General features: G+C 43.6%; 1 protein-coding gene across 4 annotated transcripts in view; it reads right to left on the bottom strand.

The window, feature by feature from the left end:
• The window catches only part of VGLL4 (vestigial like family member 4), a 166,590-nt gene that overhangs the window by 19,597 nt on the left and 128,737 nt on the right, over nt 1–18,256 (bottom strand). The window contains exon 1 of one of the 4 annotated variants that reach the window (XM_027042659.2): nt 5,500–9,001. The exons of the other annotated variants lie outside the window; for them this stretch is intronic. Coding sequence (XP_026898460.1) covers nt 5,500–5,513 — 14 coding nt within the window. The 5' untranslated portion in view covers nt 5,514–9,001. Of the gene's footprint in view, nt 1–5,499; nt 9,002–18,256 lie in introns of those variants that run through there. 4 annotated transcript variants of the gene reach the window in all.

Genomic DNA, 18,256 nt, shown 5'->3' with positions numbered 1-18,256 from the left:
AAAATTCCTACTGCTACTAAATTGGTAGTAGCTTTGTCGTTATGTATTCTCTCAATGAAGGGTATTTTAAAAAATACACCCACTATTGTATTTTTGGTATTAATGGGAGCCCTTGTACCAGAGACAGGATGGAAAACATTATGTCTCCTCTTCTGTAACTAAGCTGTAATGTCTGAGGCAGACCAAAGCCTAGAAAAGACCATCTACCTCCCTTCACAACAACAGAGGCATCAATATGGTGACGTTTTGCTCCCCTGTCCTAATTTAGGGAATGCTTGCGACAGCTGGGACAAGGATAGGAGAAAGCGGGGGCAAAGGGATCTGCCTACCGAGACTGTCCGGTGCCAGCCCCGGCTTAACTGGGGTCAACCCAGATGCTCAGCTCTCCCTGCTGTGTCCCATCCCCCACCCCCACCCCCCAGTCTGATTCTAAACTCCACAGACAACACCTTACTTATACTAGAAAAGTAGAGTGTGGGACCCGCTGCTTTACACTCCCCTCCTCAGGGAGGAGGAGGGCGGAAGCACCCCACTTCTTAGCTGTCCACAGACCTGAGACCCAGAGAGAAGAAATGTCCCTCCGCACACAGCTGGAGTGAAGCAAACTAGGCAGAGTGACTTTCGTGCACGGTGCGCTGTTCCCAAGAGTCCATCACCCGTATGCAGAACAGTGCCTGGCACACAGTAACGAACTTCTGGAGCAACCAACCAAAGGGCACATGAACTCTTAGGGAAAAACCAGCCCAAACTGGTCTGAACAAGTCAGAGGAGCTCATGAAGCTGGTGACAGGAGAGCCAACTCCAGCCACCGCAAACCCCATAGAAAAAAGTGGTCTGAAAACACCTTCCATCATCATTTCTGCTTCCGTTCTTCCAGGTTGGTACCAAGCCACCTTTCGTAATTCCATTCAATTTCTTCTGAAGGCTCACTCTTAGTTTTTACTCTGCATTTTGCAGCAAATCACTGGACTATATTATAAAGCTGTCTCACAAAAAGATTTGGGTGCATTGTCCTACCCAAAGGAAGAGAGCTTCATGGTAAGATGGCTGTAAACAAAGGACAGAATGAGCAACCATAGCCTCCTGAAGATAGCCATACCACTCCTTTTTTTTAAGTTAAAGTGTAGTCGATGCACAATGTTACATTAGTTTCAGGTAGACAACAGTGGTCCAATACTTCTATACATACGCTGTCCTCACCACGAGTGTAGCTACCATCTGTCCCCACGCAACCCTCTGACAGTACCACTGACTATATTCCCTATGCTGTGCCTTTCACCCCAGTGACTCATTCATTCCCTAACTGGAGGGTGGCTACTTCTTAAACACTTCCGGGGATGCGCACTTACTTTCTCTTCAGGCAATTCACTCAATGACTCAAGAGCTTCAATGAAAGGTTCTTCGTCCTAATGAATGAAATCTGCTTTCCAGTTCAATTCTTGGGTCAAAGGTTTGAACCTCTGGAAAACCATTGGAAAAATTCAATGGAGCCTCTTTCCTCTTCCAAGCCCTGGAAACTGCCGTCAGCCCTGCCATGCCCAGATTTCTCTTCAGCAAAAAACTGCTGCAAATTGTACCGGACCCCCTTACCATCTTGACACCCACCTCCACCTGCCTTACAAATTAACATTCATCTTTGAGTGTGGTGCCCAGAACTAAACCTTAATACTCCAGATGTGACCTAACACAGGGCATGCAGGAAAAGAGCATCCCTTTCAATGTATGGTAGCCTATTTCTGAACCAAACATCAGCACATGAGGTCTAATAAAAACTAAGGTTAACAGAATGCTCGAAATCAGGATTATTTCAACAGCCTCAGTCACCTGGAACTACACTTTTAACGGCATTACCCAAGATGCCAACAGTCACTCAGGACCCGTGTCACATAGGAGGTGTGTGGTCATCTGAATTCCTCCCACTATTTTTTTCCCTTTAAATTCAGCTATATTTGTGACCGAACCTTGGCAAGAATTACAAATGGGTTACTCCACATTCACATCACATGTGCTGCACATCGGAGACAGACTGGCCAACGCCCTTGCCGCACCATAGGCTTTGCCACTACTCCCTCTTCCCTACACACACCCGCAGGCCGCCTTCCCGCACTCAACGCCGGTGGCCACCAGCTCCCAGTGATCTCGTGACTTCTTGATATTAGAGGATAACCTCTAATTTGGTGCATTTATTCAACACTAAACAAAAATTAGAAAGCCAATTTTTCTCTCGAAACCACCCACCTACCTTGACTGACTGACATCAGAAACTTTGTGGGCAAAATTACTGAGTTAAATTACTATATGTAACTGTACTAAAAAGTTTGAAAATTTAAGTATTGTATATATAAACTGATTAAATATTCATCTAATAAAATATAATGAGGGTTCTACCCAATATTCTTTAAAATAGTAATAAAGAACCTCAAAGACCTTCTGAGAGCAAATTATGGAGTACATTAATGCTAGGCATTTAGTCCATTAATTCCCTCTGGGCATCCAGGCAGTCCGGTCGGAACCCCATCTTTCAAAGACTAGAGAAAAAATTGGCCTTTTTTTTTTAAACATTACAAGACAGGAACAAGATATGAATTAAAGATTGTTTTGAGGACCCTCATATGCTTGGAAAGGCTATTATATACTAACAATTGATAGGGAAATCACTCATCAATCTCTATTCTTAAAGCAAAGTTCCCAAGGGATCTGAAAAAAACAACAGAGATGGCCTATCTCATTTTTGTATGAGTTATAAAGTTGCATTTATTTTTTTTAAAGTTTTATTTATTTATTTTGAGAGAGAGAACGAGTGGGGAAGGGGCGGAGAAAGAGAGGGGAGAGAGATCCCAAGCAGGCTCTGAGTTGTCAGCACAGAGCCTGATGTGGGACTCAAATTCACAAACCGTGAGATCATGATCTGAACTTGAAGCAAGAGTCAGATGCTTAACCAACTGAGCCATGAGGCATCCCTAAAGTTGCAATGCTTTACAAATATTCTCATTTGCAAACTTCATAAAATTCAGAACTATCTCTAAGTGTCTGTTTAGCTTTGTTTTACGTGACTAACGTCTAAGAGCCATCCCCTGGGCTATTAAAAATCACGTCCGTATCCGAAACCTGAAACCCGGAAAATGGGCAAAGGAACCTCAGGGAACTTGATGATTCTGTTCAACACTGAGATGGCATTTTCCCCAAAATCTTGAGTCGATGATTCCAGACCCTTTGGAGAACCTCTAGAGTCTGTCCCCCAATACCCCAGTGACACACCCCTCTCCTTTTCTTGAGGAGTTCAAAACCAAATGGTAATGGTTAATCCTACCTGCCCTTTAAATTAAAATCACCACCCCCAGAGTCCTCACACTGTGATTCTCTATTATTAGGCACCAAATATCAAATCCTCGGGGGCTGGTCTTCTGCTGTCTTCCAAACCACTTACCTCCTCCCTACACACCACTCATCTCAACGGAGTATGGAACACATGATAGATTCATTATTGTCTATTCAAGTGAACTGAAGATATATATATATCTATATATCTATATATAGATAGATAGATAGATAGATATTTTTTTTTTTTACTGTGGTAAAATACACAAAAAATTTGCCATTTTAGTCATTTTTAAGGACACCACTGAGTGGCCTTAAATATTCACACTGCTGTGCAGCCATCACCACCATCTCCAGAATGTTCATCTTCCCAAAATGAAACTCTGTCCCCATGAAACACGAACTCCCCATTCTCCCCTCCCCCTTCACCTGACAGCCACCCTCCGAGCATAAATGGAATTGCATACGATTTCATCTTTTGTGACTGGTACACTTCACTTGGCAGAAGGTCTTCAAGGTTCATCCATGTTACAGCGTGTATCAGAGTTGTGTTCTCTTTTCAAGGCTGAATAAACACTCCATTGTGTGCACACATATTTTGTGTATCTATTCATCCAGTGATGGACGTTTGGGTTGTTCGCCCCCTTCTTGGGGGTGAATAATGTGAATAATGGTGCTATGAACAAAGATGTGCAAAAACTGGTTTGAGTCCCTGCTTTCACTTCCTTGGGGCACATGCCAGTAAGCAGACTTGCTGGACCATATGGTTATTCTATGTGAAACTGTTCGTCCTTACAAGCCTTGACAAATCATCTACATGTCTGTCCCTCTCTACTAGAGAAAAATAAAAGGTTTCCAAAACGATGGGTCTTGGCTCACAACAACAACAAAAACGCAAGTCTTGGTAAACATAGCCCAAGTGGCCCATGAGAGAAATACTCATGAATAATGTAAATATTTGACATAAAAATTAAATAAACAAAGAACATCCATCACCCAGCTCACCAAAGTCAGCAAACTCAGGCACACACACGGACCGCAGTCAATGATGCTGTAATCACCAGTGAGCATTCTGGGAGACTCACAAGCTACATACTCGTGGTTCTCATTTCTCACTGTGGGCCTTTAAAAATTAGTTCAGGTCATCCAAGGATGGCTAATGTTAATAATAGTAATAACTACCACTTGTATAACATTAGCATACAGTTTTACACAGTGTTTTGCACATATATTATCGTTAACAAATCTTCTTCAGTCTGCAATTCCTCGGCAACTGCCCTGAAAATGTGTTTCTCAAACGATGAAACGAAAACCCCGCTGTGCCTACCTGTGTGGGCAGGTGGGAGCGCCTGGACGCCCAGCTCTCAGGGGGTCAGTTCAGAGCAAGGAGGCGAGAAGAGGGTAGGGGGGTAGGAGGCCGCTCTGTGGAGTTATTTGACGGGTTACTGAGAGATGAAACCAAAGTGCTCACTTTCTATTAAATGTGAAGGATCTCTTGGTCACTAATTGACCTTGCATCTAGAACAACTTACAGACAGGGGACACAAGGAGAATTTCCACGGAGGGAAGTGGTCAAATAGCTGAGGTCAAAACCTCCAGACTGCAATTGTGGCCAAGGGCTTTTATTTCCCTTGTAATTTTCTTTAAGAATAAATGTTAAACCTAAAACATACCCCCTTTTGGAGGCCAACCTGGCAGCTGAAGGGAATAGGAAGAAAAAGCACCCTGTACTCCATGAATCAGCAGCCACTCAAACTATGCACCATTGTCTGGAGGCAGTCACATGATAGCCCGGCCTGGCAATAACACGTCAGCCATCACCTGGAACCTGGTTACTTCCAATCCATTAAGGCAACAATTACTAGTGTGCATTAACCCTTACAGCTCACACGAGTCACCGGTGGCCAGCCCAGCAGCCCCATTAACAGCCCTCTCTCTCCTGCCAGGTCCTCTCAGAAGCAGCACCGGGACACGGCTCTGATTGGGACGAGGTGCCATCTGGTGAGGGGAGAGGGCTGAGCAGGAAAATCACTGCTGTCCCTTCTGAGCACAGTCAACTCTACCTCTCCCAGGACTCGCTGCCTCATAGTTTAAATTAATTACAGCTGAAAATACAGGGTTGCCATCTGGTTTGAAAAAGCAAGGATAAGGGAATAAAATGAAAGGGTTTTTGGTACTAACCTCACTTTAATCATTGCCAAAGAGCATGAAGACAGCCCCGCGTCCTCCCACAAGAAAGCCTTGGGCCTCACAAACTTGGCAAGCAGGCCCAGGCACAAAAGTGGGTAGGCAGATCGCCTGTCAGAATAAGAGTCCCCGTCTAGGAGGAGAGTTGTAAGGTAAGGGGCCTGCCTGCCCCCACACTGCAAGGAAAAGTTTCCTGTGGGTCCTGGGATAGGTTAGTAACTCCTGGGAGGGTTTATTTACAGAGGGGGTCTTGCCAAAACGTTACATGCATCGTTACAGTTCCATTTCGTGCGCAAATAGATGTGCTGTCAGAATTATAGCATGCGATTTCCTCTTTCTTTGTTTCTCCATCTTCCATAGCATAAGGCTTTTATATAACTCTAAATAAGGCTAAACAAAACACAGGAGAGGAAGGTTGCCGGAGAAGGGAGCCAGCCCTGACGGCACCATGCATGCACCTCCATGGCACCCCTTGCATCTGGGCCCTCAGTGAAGGAATGTCAGAAATCCCCATTTTTCCTGCGCTGCAGCCACAACTCAGTCTCACTTGTGTTTCATAGGAAGCAACTTCCTTCTGCTTTCCTCCCACCAGCAGAATCCTGGATCAGAGGCTCTTTTCTGTTAGGACTCGGGCTGCAGAGAAACGCTGACTGTGGGCAGGGGGGAGGCAAAGGTACCCCAGCAGTACTTGCTTTTCTCTTCACAGGCATTCAGTGGGTGCAAAAAACTACCATGTCTGCAGCCGTCTCCATCGACAGTACCCCAGCGTCAAGGGGCCCACCAACAGGGGCATCAAGCCAGATTTTCAACCCACTTTGAATCATCTCCTGCCCACCATCTGAGTTCGTTTTGACCCAGGTGAGTTTTGCAAACAAAACCTGGAGGCACCGGAGTCCGGCTGCTTTCAGAAAGTAATCCCCACTGAGGCACAACAGTGTTTATTGGAACAAACTCTAATTAATAGCTTACAGTCTTTCATAAACCGGAGATCAGGATGCTAACAGAGAAAGGAAAAGCGGATTATGAAGACCGGCATTTCTGTTCTGGGTAAACACACATCTTCAACTCAAAAATGATTCGAAAGTTGTCTTCCAAATCCTGCCCTGACAGAATCATTGTCTATAGCAACAGTGTCCATAACATTCAAAATCTCAGGAGTGTAACTTTCGAGTAAATGGTACATCTGTCAAACCACAGGAAACATCTGGTAAAATGCTTAAATAAAAACAGAATTTAAACTTCTGATTTCAGAGCTTACTTATGGTACCCAACAAGAGGCTATTAAAACAAATACCGAAAGCACTCTGGCCATTCACAGTGCTGAATGACGGTGAAAGATGTCCTTGAGGGGCAAGGGAGGGAGAAAGCAGACAAGTCAGGAAAAGGCAGGCGGTGCCCCTGCCCTCACACCACCACCCGGCACTTCTTCAGGCACAGCTAGGTCCCCTCCCCTAGCCAGGGCTGACTCCTTCCCTGCACACACACATCCCCCATGCCACCCACAAAGTAGGCACTTGGGAAATGCTGGGTAAAATGAACTAGTGAAGTAATACACAAACGATACGCTTCTCTCCAGTTCGCAGCTAACATGTATTTAGCAGACACAATGATCCTACCATCAAAACAGCACAGATATATATGTTACAAGGTACTAACCAACACACTGCAGTCCCTTCCAGAACACTCTAGAAGCCTTTTCCATTAAAGAAAAGATTGATTCAACCACTTCCAAATTTTAAACATCTCTATTTCAAAAACACATTAATGTTGAAAAGCAAACGACAAATTAGGAAATTATTTTCCTAACACATCTGATGAAGGATCCTTTACGTGAAAAGTGCTAACACATTAAGAGAAAGAAGATGAATGCCCTAATGGAAAAAAAAAAAAAAAGGGACAAAGATACAGTCACAAAAGAAATCCAAATGGCCAATAAGCATATGAAAAGATCATTCAAGTTCCCTAACAGCAGAGAGGGGGGAAAAAGGGCAAATTACCACAATGATTCCCCTATGAACCTTGCAAAAATTAAATACATGGTTACAGTCACCTGTGTGATGATGCAGGGAGACAGGACATGCACACAGTGACTAGTGGGAATGTGTATCAGTGAACCTGGTAGAGACCAAGCTGGCAAAATAAACCAGCCAAAGTAGTAATGGGTGCCCTCTGACCCTGAAATTCCATCTCAAGAAAAATGGGAAATATGGCATATGAACAAGGATGTATATACACACATCATCCCACAAGTTGCACAAATAACAGTAAAACACTGTAAACAACCCAAGGATCTGGGTTCTAACAAGTTCTTTGGGTTATAAGCAACATAAAACAAGGCTAGCTAGTTGAAGGGGAATTTACTGGAAGGATACTGTGCTACATTTCTTGGAAATGAAAGAAGAGTTAAACAACCAATCCTGGAAAAGGAAAAAAAGGAGGCAGTCCCAGGACCTCGGCAATAGGAGGGGGAAGGAGCATGGAGCTCCTGTGAGCCACGGCAGCTGCTGCCTGGAGCTCAGCACCGGGCAAGACGCTTGGCTGGGAGGCACCACTGCCAACAGTTCCAGGTCTTACCGCTCAGTCACCAGGGTAACGCCACAGTCACCTTTCCAGGTCCTACACAGACACCCACATCCCATCACAGCACCAGTGAGCAATTACTGCCATCAAGTCTTAAGAATTCCGGGACTGTTTTTATTAGATACTATACATGCTGCTGAAAATTAGAAGACACCTACACACACACACACACACACACACACACACACACACGGCACCAGTTTTCAGTCAAGAGATTTCACCTGAGCTTCAAATGAATTACTTGTCAGTAAGAAATTGTCAGTAAGATCACACAGGAAGCAATATATGTGGTTTTGCTGGAGTTCTGTAGATTTGGGGGACAAAGGAACAGAGAATGCTCTATCTTTGCCATGAATTAAGTGAAGGTACTAGAATTTTTTTTCTTTTAAGTAAAACTGTTGGAATTATGGGCTAGAAATTGAAATGAACCTTTTGGGCAGTAATAAAAATCTATGAAAAAGGTGATTTAAGCTAACTTAGAAAGCAGGCATGGAATTTTTTTTTTTAAGTACGCTTCACACCCAGTGCAAGGTCCAAACTCACGACCTGGGATCAAGACCTGAGCCAAGATCAAGAATCAGACACTTAACCAACTGAGCCACTCAGGCTCCCCCAGGCATGAAAATTTTAATTTGTTCCATGTACTCATCCATCTTGTGTTCCAGACCCCTTGCTGCCTCCTTCACCATGACTTCTGTCCCTTTCCCTCCTCCCCGGTTTCTGAATTTGCACTTCCCACCACGTAACAACCACACACATATCCTAATAACTGCCTTTATTTATCATGTACAATGGCATCCCTCCCAGGGCTCCCAGACAAACCATCTCCCTGTCAGAGGTCCAACTGGTATCCCGAGGGAGACCTCATGAGGCAATGACACTTGTCCCGGTCCAGGTCCCCCTTTCCCTTAGCCACCAAAACACCAATCACCACCCACCCACCCTGCAAAAATGGGAAAATCTATTCTAGATTAAATGCAAAGTGTACTTTGTAATTGAATCCCGAATTAAAGAGAACACAACTATAAAGGACATTAGTCAATGTGAATATATTAGTAAATTGGATCACATCATTGTTAAAACACATATAAAAGAGAAAGCAAATTTGGCAAAATATTAACAACTGGTGAATCTAGTGAAGGGTGCTCATTTAACTAGTTGTTCAATGTTTCTAGAGATCTGAACTCTTTCCAAAATAAAAAATTGGGGTGGGATACGGTGGAGGGAAAGAAGATTGCCAGGTCAGATGATCGCCAACTTTGAATGGTATGTCTAGAATGATCTAACCAAGTACAGGCGAAGTGGGATGTTGGGGACCCTTGAATGGTCTTACAGAAGAGCTGACGCAGGGATATGGGAAGGAAGCTGTGTGATGGAGAGATGCCATACACATTAAGATGCCATGGGCAAAGAAAATGTTGGCTTCAAATACCACCTCAAAAGGAAAGTCATGAGGCAGGATGGATAATCCAAATGGCCCACGAGCTGCTTCCCACCTTCTGTGTAGCTTGCCTATACGTTATTTTAAAATTTAACCACGGTTAAGGAGTATTTCAATGATCCATAGTCCAAGAAGGCCCTCTACTGAGAAGTGGGAAAAGGGAGTTTGGGACAGATCACCATAATCCTTGAAAGTCACCCTGAAGAACTTGGATTTTATCTTGCCAAAAAGAAGTCAGAGCTACCGCCCACGAATAAACTTTGTCTCATCCTTCAAATAGGCTCTCAGGAATACGTGCCGACTAGGGCACTATGCAGCCATCAGCCCCTTTCAGCAAGATCTCCATTCCCAAACTTTATCTACGATTCACAGCTCCTAGAGAAAGCTGTTTCCATCGGTGGATATAACTTGCTCTAAAGCTAAAAGCCTAACACAAAATGATGCAGGATCATTCAAACCCAACACACAGGGAAATGGGGCTGCTAGTGATGCAAGCCCGAAGCTATCACACACAACTGAAATAAACACAATGAATCTTTTAGAATAGCCAAATAAACACTTCCGCTTTGAGAACTTTTTAGGTAGACTGGAAACAACACCAAAAGTAGTAAACACTTAGGCAGAGATTTGTTTGCTGTTCTAGTAAGAACAGATCTACTCTTTGGATTGATTTCCACCCGGAAGAAATGTCTGGCCATCCCTCTGAACTGCGAAGTGCACCCAAGCTGATGTGAACTTCTCATTCCCACATACCTTATGTGCACACGGGAGTCAGAACACAAAGCGTAAGAAGAAATATAAATAGAGGAGTTGGGGGGGGGGGACCACATTTCATTCACACAATAAACTCTGAAGGCTTATTAACTCAGAGTCAACATCAGGAAAAGATCATTTGATCCAAAACAAGCATCACAAGCAGGACTAGTGATTCAGACTGTAAACTGCAACGGCCCAGGTCCTTGGGATTTGCACTTTCCTGTCTTGGGGAAACAAGGGGTAGGGGAAAGGAAGGCAGTGGAGGTAGTGATGGTGGGGTTCCCTCTGTTCCAGAATGTTCCCTGAACTAAAACATTGAGCCTACAAGGAAAACATGGAAACAGAGTAAGTGGTACCACTCAGAGTTTATTACATATTTGAAAGCAATTCTTAAAATCTTCCCCAAAGGGAAGTTTTGACAGTGCTCTCATAGTGACTTGTTCTTCATTCACTTATTTAGCACCTAGCAAGTGGACATTGTGCTGGGTGTTAGTGGAACCAACAGGAGTAAGACTCCGCTCCCTCCCTGGAGGGCCCTGCAGTCTGGGAAGTGGAGCAGACAGATGGACACACCATCACAGCAAAATGTTATCATTTTATACAAAGAGATGTTCATCGCAAAGCAAAATGAACCATCATTTGCCAAGAGAGGGAGGCAAGGAAAGTGTACCAGGAAGGAGTGAAGAAGGCACATGGGCTCACCTCAGCAAGGCAGGAGCACACGGGCAGAAGCCCCCAAATGCAGACGTCTGTTCAGTGTTTTCTGGAGCTGACTGGGAGTCATGGAAGATTCCAAGAAGAGAGTAAGACTTCAGAAACCTTCCGAAGTGGCAAGACCAGTAAAGAGAGCACTGTCATGGAAATGGGGTTCTAAACTATGGCCCAGGCCAGTACTGACATGGACAACAGTTAGTAGACTGATGCAGCAGGCTGTGCACCAGTGGGTTCGACATCAGAGAGGAGGCGACTTCCAAGCCAAGTGGAAAGACAGCCGTTCCATCATGAAGACAGGGGACAGACGTGTCGAAGTAAGGAGCTACTAAAATCAATTCCAGCCAAGCATCGTTGACCTGAGGAGTACACACAGTATCCAGGAGGCAGGTGGCTCTGGTGGGGGTGAAGGGTAGGACTCAGCAAGACATAAAGATTTGGGAAGCCTCTACCTGGAGAGGTAGGTAATTCAAGCCCTGAGTTGTTGGCATGTGACTTCTTCAGAAGGATCTGCACAGTAAGAAGGATGCAGCCCTGCAGAATGGCAATAATGCCTAGTCTTTGAAAGATCCTTGGTGGAGTGGGCACAGAAGTAGGAGGGGAACCAAAGAAAGCAAGAAAGGGCCACGGGAACCAAGGGAAAAGAGACTTACAAGGAAGAGGAAATCCAATAAGATAAGGAATTGCAGGTTTCCTTCTAGATCTGGCAATGAGTGGGTCCCCAGTGAATGAGGGAGAGAAGTCTCATTAAAACTGCTAGCAGAGATCAAGGCACTGGACTGGGAAGTGGATATGGAAGTAGAGATGATCTGCTCCCTAGAAACAGCCCCGAGGGGAGGAGAGAACTAGGGATGGAAGATGAGGGACATAAGTTCAAGGGAGGGAGGACCTCGGGCTTTGCTCAACTTCTCTGGACTCACGGAACTTCCCAGAGAGCCCCAGGCAGGAAAGATGGCAGCCAACAGTCCCAAATCCAGGAGTTACATAGTCATTTCATTGCAACAGTTGGTACAACAGTACAGCATCAGACCTTTGAGAGTCTGAAAGTTCATAATGGAATTTTGAAACCAAATAAAATGTTCTTTTTGTTAGGCAAGTAGGTTCCCTGGAATATTCCTAATAGGTCTCATTAGAAAGGGATAAAGAATCCATGGCCAGTCACACGTGATTAACCCTGGGCTAAACGATGTTTCTGTACATCGGACTTCTCAAAGCCTGAAATGTGCTACCATGCACGACCAGACCCAGAAGACTGGGTTAAGTACTTCCCAAACTTATGCCAGGGAACACCTTTTTCCTTAGAGCATCTGGAGGCAAGAGCATTCTGAGACCATCTATGGGCAATGGTGCCTTGATTCCCTCCCTAAGCAGTGTTACTTCAGCAGTCACGTGCAGGAAATCACTCCTGATGTGTTAGAAAACCCCACAACCACTCCTTGATGGGCTCAATGACAGAGACAAATTTAGGGAGGCAAAGAGGTTTCAGTTCTCAGACTTGCTTCTCAAGTGACCCAACCTAGTTAAGAGTTGGTTTGTTTCTTCCACTCGACCTTCAGCCAGTTTCTGGAGCTGGTTTCTATGTGGACGCATTAGCTGCATTTCTTAGATCTCTTCAAGGAAGGGAAGGCAAGAGGTAGGATAATTTTGAGGAGAGTATGCTGGTGAAATTTGTTTCCTTCTTTTCTGCAGTACATGTTGCCTCTCTTGGGGCCATGAAGGCTTGGATCCAGACTTCAGATCCCTTGTTTGGCAAGGTTTCCAGCTACTGCCAGATTCAGAACACTACTGCAACATTAAGTTCTCTAATTATGCTTTGGAGACAATTTGTGAAGAATTTTCAAAATGGAGAGGGAAGGAGGAAGACGGTTGCTTTATGCAGAGATTTAGCAAAGAAGATAGAGACCAAGTGGTGGCACTTATCAAATAAAAACGACACCAGACACAGAATGCTGGGCTTGTAAATGACCTCACTATGTGTGAGCTACATATAGCACAGGCAAATGGTGGGTTTATAAGCAAGATCCTAGAGGAAAATAAAAGAACCATCAGCACTCACACACAGACCATGTTTCTTAGCTTTCTTCTTTCTGGTCCTTGGTCAAATCTACTCAAATGACAGCACTTCATATACTTGGACAAACTGGCTTTGTATGGCAATAAGAGGTTTGTGTGGTCATAAAGCAACATCAAGATTAATCCTCTATGTATAAAAATAGCTGCCATTGTGTTCCCAGGGCAGAAGCATCTTCAAGACAATGGCACTCCAAAAAGAGCTTTGGAGCACAGAGAATCAGAGTGGGAGGGAGAAACAGCCAAATCCTGTGTTGTTTTCTTTCCTCAACTTCTGAACAAATGCCTCTGACTTCCTCTGTAAATAAAAAGTCCTTTTTTCTATTTTAATGTGCCACTTTAAAAAGTGACTTTACTCATCCTAATGGAAGTTTTCTGATATATCCCTAATGTTCTTTAATTCCTCTCTAGGAAAAAAGTCCTTCCTTCTCAAGGTTCTATTCCCACTTTTACATTCTTTGTGACAAAGATAAGCAAGCACCACAGAGGTCCCCATAGCAGACCAGAAGGCAAACGATGATAGCCCTGTTTTCTCTACTTCTTTGCTTCTTGGCACTCCTGGCATTTCTTTACTCTGTGTGTTATTTGGCAGAAGAACACCAGTAGCAGGATGGGTATCTCCCTTTCCAGCTCTCTGCAAAGACTCTTAAGGCAGAAGTGATGCCTGCTGGGAAAAGGCTGATGTCAGCTCTTAAAAGCACAGCTCCCTGCTCGGATAAGGAGGTCTTTGTTTTCAGCTGAACTGTGAAAATGAGAAAATGCCTCTAGCCTGACAAACAAGCAACCCACACAACACAGGTCAGGCCTGTGACCTTTATTTAAAGGTACCACACTTCATTAGCAAAACACTTGCATGGAACTCACAGATGCGCCTTTAACGCCACACGGGAGCAGGAGCGGCCATAAAAAAACCCAGCTTCGTTTCCATCCCTGTTAAGGCTGACCCACAGCTCTGGCTATGGTGTTAGGGGCACAGTCTCACACTAAACAGTTCTCAGATTATACTTCCCTAATGTGAAACATTTATTAGACCCAGGCTCCCTCATTTATTTTTTTTAAAGTAAATACACATATTTGCTGCACGTGAGAGGAGAGTTTTTTTTAAAAAATCTTGTTTAACATTATCTCAGTTTCTAAGTTAGTTATTTAGGATAACTAAAATAAGGCTATAAAACAGCCTCCTGAATCCCTCAGAACACTTTTGGGAATACCAAAATACTGTGTGTAGATGTACAGAAAAATACAGAATTTCAAGGCTAAAATGTCCCAAGTTTGAATGACGCCAAGAAGGATGTGGGAGAAAAGAGGGTACGTAGTTTGAGGGATTCTATTTCAAGAGCCTCTGATTTATGAAATCTGGAGCAGGGGTGGGGGGGTGGGGGGAGGATGTGTCTCTGTAGACTTAAAGCCAATTTTAAACTGCTCCAGTGTGAATCTGTTAGACTAAGGTTACTATTGGCCTGTGCGCCACTAACTTAAAATTGGGTTAGAAATTTTAAATAAGAATTAAAACAATTTAAAAAGCACTTTCCTGGGCATAAACTAACCAACCCGCTTGTTTCTTCTTGCAGGGGTCCTCACCTGCACAGACACACTGTTTCCAGCCTCTTCAACAGAAGCTAAGTGGCAGCTCAGCATCTCTGACGGGCAAGCACTGCTTGGGAGGCTTTGCCTCGTGGAAGTTTTAAGGGCTGACAGCCCTTCATCACCTTAGGTCCCTGGTTCCTGCTGAAGCAATGTCTCCACCTCTCATCCCCAAAGCATTATCAGTTGTGTTTTGAGAGTGCTTAAATAGAAGATCGTTCAAAACTATAAGGCTTTAGGGTCCTTTGACAAATGATTCATAGAGGCTGGATAACCAAGCTATTAATATAAATGTAACCTGCTCACTTAGAGCACTGGCTTTAGGATCAGACAGCCTGGGTTTTGATTCCTGTCCCTGTGACCTACTAGCTAGCCGTGCAACCTTGACCAAGTTACAGAACCTCTCTGGGCCTCATTTTTACCATCTGTAAGTGGTGATAATCATAGTATCCACATCACAGGGCTGTGAGGATGGGATGAGATTATGCCCATGAAGCACTCAGCACAGTGCTCTCGATACACAATAAAGAGTCAACAGTCACTGTTATTAATAAGCCCTGATGCAAAGGCTCTCCTGATTCTTTGGACGCTGGCGATGCTGACCTCTCTCCATGCTCAGTGATAAAGTTTGCCTCTCTGGAAGGCTTATGAAGACTCACACACATCTGTAACATGCTGTCTATAAATATGTATTATTTTACCTTACAAAGTCCCAGTTTACCTTACAAAATCCCAGTTGTCAGTAGGGTCAAGGTACTAAAATAACCCTAACTCTCCCATTTCCTCTGGGTCTAGAGTTAGTATGAAATGAGGAATTGCTTCCTTTACTTTCATGAAGTTTGGGGAATAGTCTCTTGGTAGAGTGTATCCATATGTATCCTAAAGGTACTACAGGAACTAAAGGCACTAAACATACTCAGGAGATACAAGAAACACAGTGTGATTACGTTGCCAAGCATTTTATGCACGGACATCACAAACTATAAATACTCCAGAACATTTGAGGTACCATTTACACAATCAACTCCATTGCACAAAAGTAAACAAAGCCCACAGGAAAACCCCAAAACCCATTTGAGCTAGTAATCAATAAGGTGTTTTGTTTTTTGTTGTTGTTTTTTTTTTACTGGGTTTCTATTCTATGACCAGCACTTGATATCAAACGCTGCCTCCAACTTTTTCTCAAGCTGACAGAAGTACTGGTTTTGAGTTTGTCAGTTTTTCTATTCATGCTTATGGAGGGAAGGGTGAACTAACTTGGGCCATGGGGTGGTGGGGGAGGGAATAAGAATATGGAGTGGAGGGGAGGAGAAAGCTAGGCACGAGGAGAAAAGAGAGAAAAAGGAGAAGCAGAGGAAAACAGAGGAGCCCAGAGACTGGATCCGCAATCAAGGATAAAGCAGAATTGGCTACATTAGGCTTGAGAAAAAACTTCAAAAGAGTGGTCACAGAAGCAAAAACAACAACAATGGACACATTTCACACCAGGACAGTATTTCAAAGGAGCGCCACCCCTGAGGAGAGGCACTGTTTTCTTTCACTAGCCCTTCCTCAGTGTGGATTGCTAACTTGGTCTGTGGCAAACTCAGCTAGTTAGAGCACAGGGCTAGTGACCATGGCTTTGATCCCAGCATGAGCTTATGGGTTTTGGCCCATCTGAGGCCAGGGGCAACTACTTTGCAACTGTGAAGCATTGATCAAAAGAGGATGCCTGCCCCAGTTGGAACATGAGCTCAGAGAGCAGTCTCTTGAAAGTGGGTCTAATTCAATTCAACACAGAAATTATTTAGTACCTACCATATACTGGACATTGGACTGGTGAAGTGTCATAAATATACGATGTCCATCTTTTAAGATGCATGTAACCCTGTCTCAGGTAAGAAACAGCTATGGCATAATCAAAGGATCTTTGGTTTTGTGTCACACACAACAGGGTTAATCCCACCTCCACTACTTTGAACACACGATCTTCTCAGAGCCTCAGTTTCTGCTTCTGTAAGTAACAGAGCTCTTATACACATGCACACACCTTAAAGAGTCACATTTATTACTAGAGTTAAGTGAGATAATATAGTTAAAGTGTCTAGCATAGGATAAGTATACAGTAAGCACTCAATAAACGTTCCCTTCCTCTCACAGGTGACTGACTGAACAGTTCAACAGCAAACCTTCAACACACACGAACCCTACCACATACTTTCATACACACACAGAGATGAAAACTGCTTCATATCCAAAAATCATCTTAGACTGTACTCTTCAGCACAGAAGTTATCGGTCAAGCAGCCCAAAACAAGTCTCAAAACCAACAGGAGTTTAGCCTGCTGTTATAATGCATCAATTGTGTGCCTTTAAGAATTTTTACTATACTGATACACAAGCTATTAGAAATGCACAAGATTATCATGGGGCGCCTGGGTGGCTCAGTGGGTTAAGCATCCGACTTCAGCTCAGGTCATGATCTCAGGGCTTGTTAGTTCAAGCCCTGCATCCAGCTCTGTGCTGACAGCTCAGAGCCTGGAGCCTGCTTTGGATTCTGTGTCTCCCTCTCTCTCTGCCCCTCCCCCACTTACACTCTGCCTCTCTCTCAAAAATAAATCAACATTTAAAAATTTTTTTTTAAAAATGCACAAGATTATCTACTGAAGCATTATCAGTATTGTAAAACGTTGGAAATTACCTAAATACCCAAAAGAGAGGGGACTGGTTACATGAATTCTGGCACATGCAGGCAGTGGAATGCTATGCGGCTGGAAATAAGGATGCAGAAGTGGCAAGAAAACACCTCCGCGGGATATGGTTGAATGAAAATACCAGAGTTCAAACGAGCATAAAGTGTTTCCTTATATGTAAGAGAAGGAAGGGAAATTGAGAAACCATTCACCTATCTGCTTACTTTAGCAAAAGAAACACAAAAAGGTTAACACCCTACAGAAGGAGCAAAAGAAAGGAAGGAGACGGCACAGAGTGACGCCCCTCACACTTTCAAACACTTTTTAATATAGCTTTGACTTTTAGAAGTATGCTAATGGTATACATGTCGAAAAAATAAAATGAAATCAACAAGGGTGGAAAAAATCTACAGCTGAATGCAAACAGAAATGAGTGAATCCAACTATATATTTTAGTTAACTCAATACTGGGGGGCGTGGGAGGGTAGGTAATGGACTACAAAGTTTTAAGTATTTTGGTTTACCCTCAGCACAGAACAAAAAAAGAACTGCCAACAAATCTTTAACTCTTATTAGGTTTATTTTTCTAATTGGTATGGGCACAGCAATTCTGAAACTATTTTATGTGAACTATAGGAATGAACAATAAATAAATGTGTTGCTGGGAAGAAGGGAGATGCAAATATGGAATGGGGGAGGGTGAGGAAGAACTCTGTGGAACTGGATTAGAATTGGGAGTATTAATAATAACTGATGATTTCCCAGCTGTTTCCCCTGAAAGGGTCTAGAAAGAGTGCTGTTCAAAAGAACTTTCTGTGATAGTAGAAATATTCTATGTCTGGGCTGTCCAATATAGTAGCAGCTAGCCACATGTGGCTGCTGAGTTTGAAATATGGCCAGTGTAACAGAAAAACTGAAATTTTAATTTTTATTTAAT

The sequence above is a fragment of the Acinonyx jubatus genome, chromosome A2 (genome assembly GCF_027475565.1).
Source record: "Acinonyx jubatus isolate Ajub_Pintada_27869175 chromosome A2, VMU_Ajub_asm_v1.0, whole genome shotgun sequence".
Lineage (NCBI taxonomy): Eukaryota > Metazoa > Chordata > Mammalia > Carnivora > Felidae > Acinonyx > Acinonyx jubatus.
The sequence above is the reverse complement of the archived record's forward strand: the minus strand, read 5'-3'. Positions and strand labels throughout refer to the sequence as shown.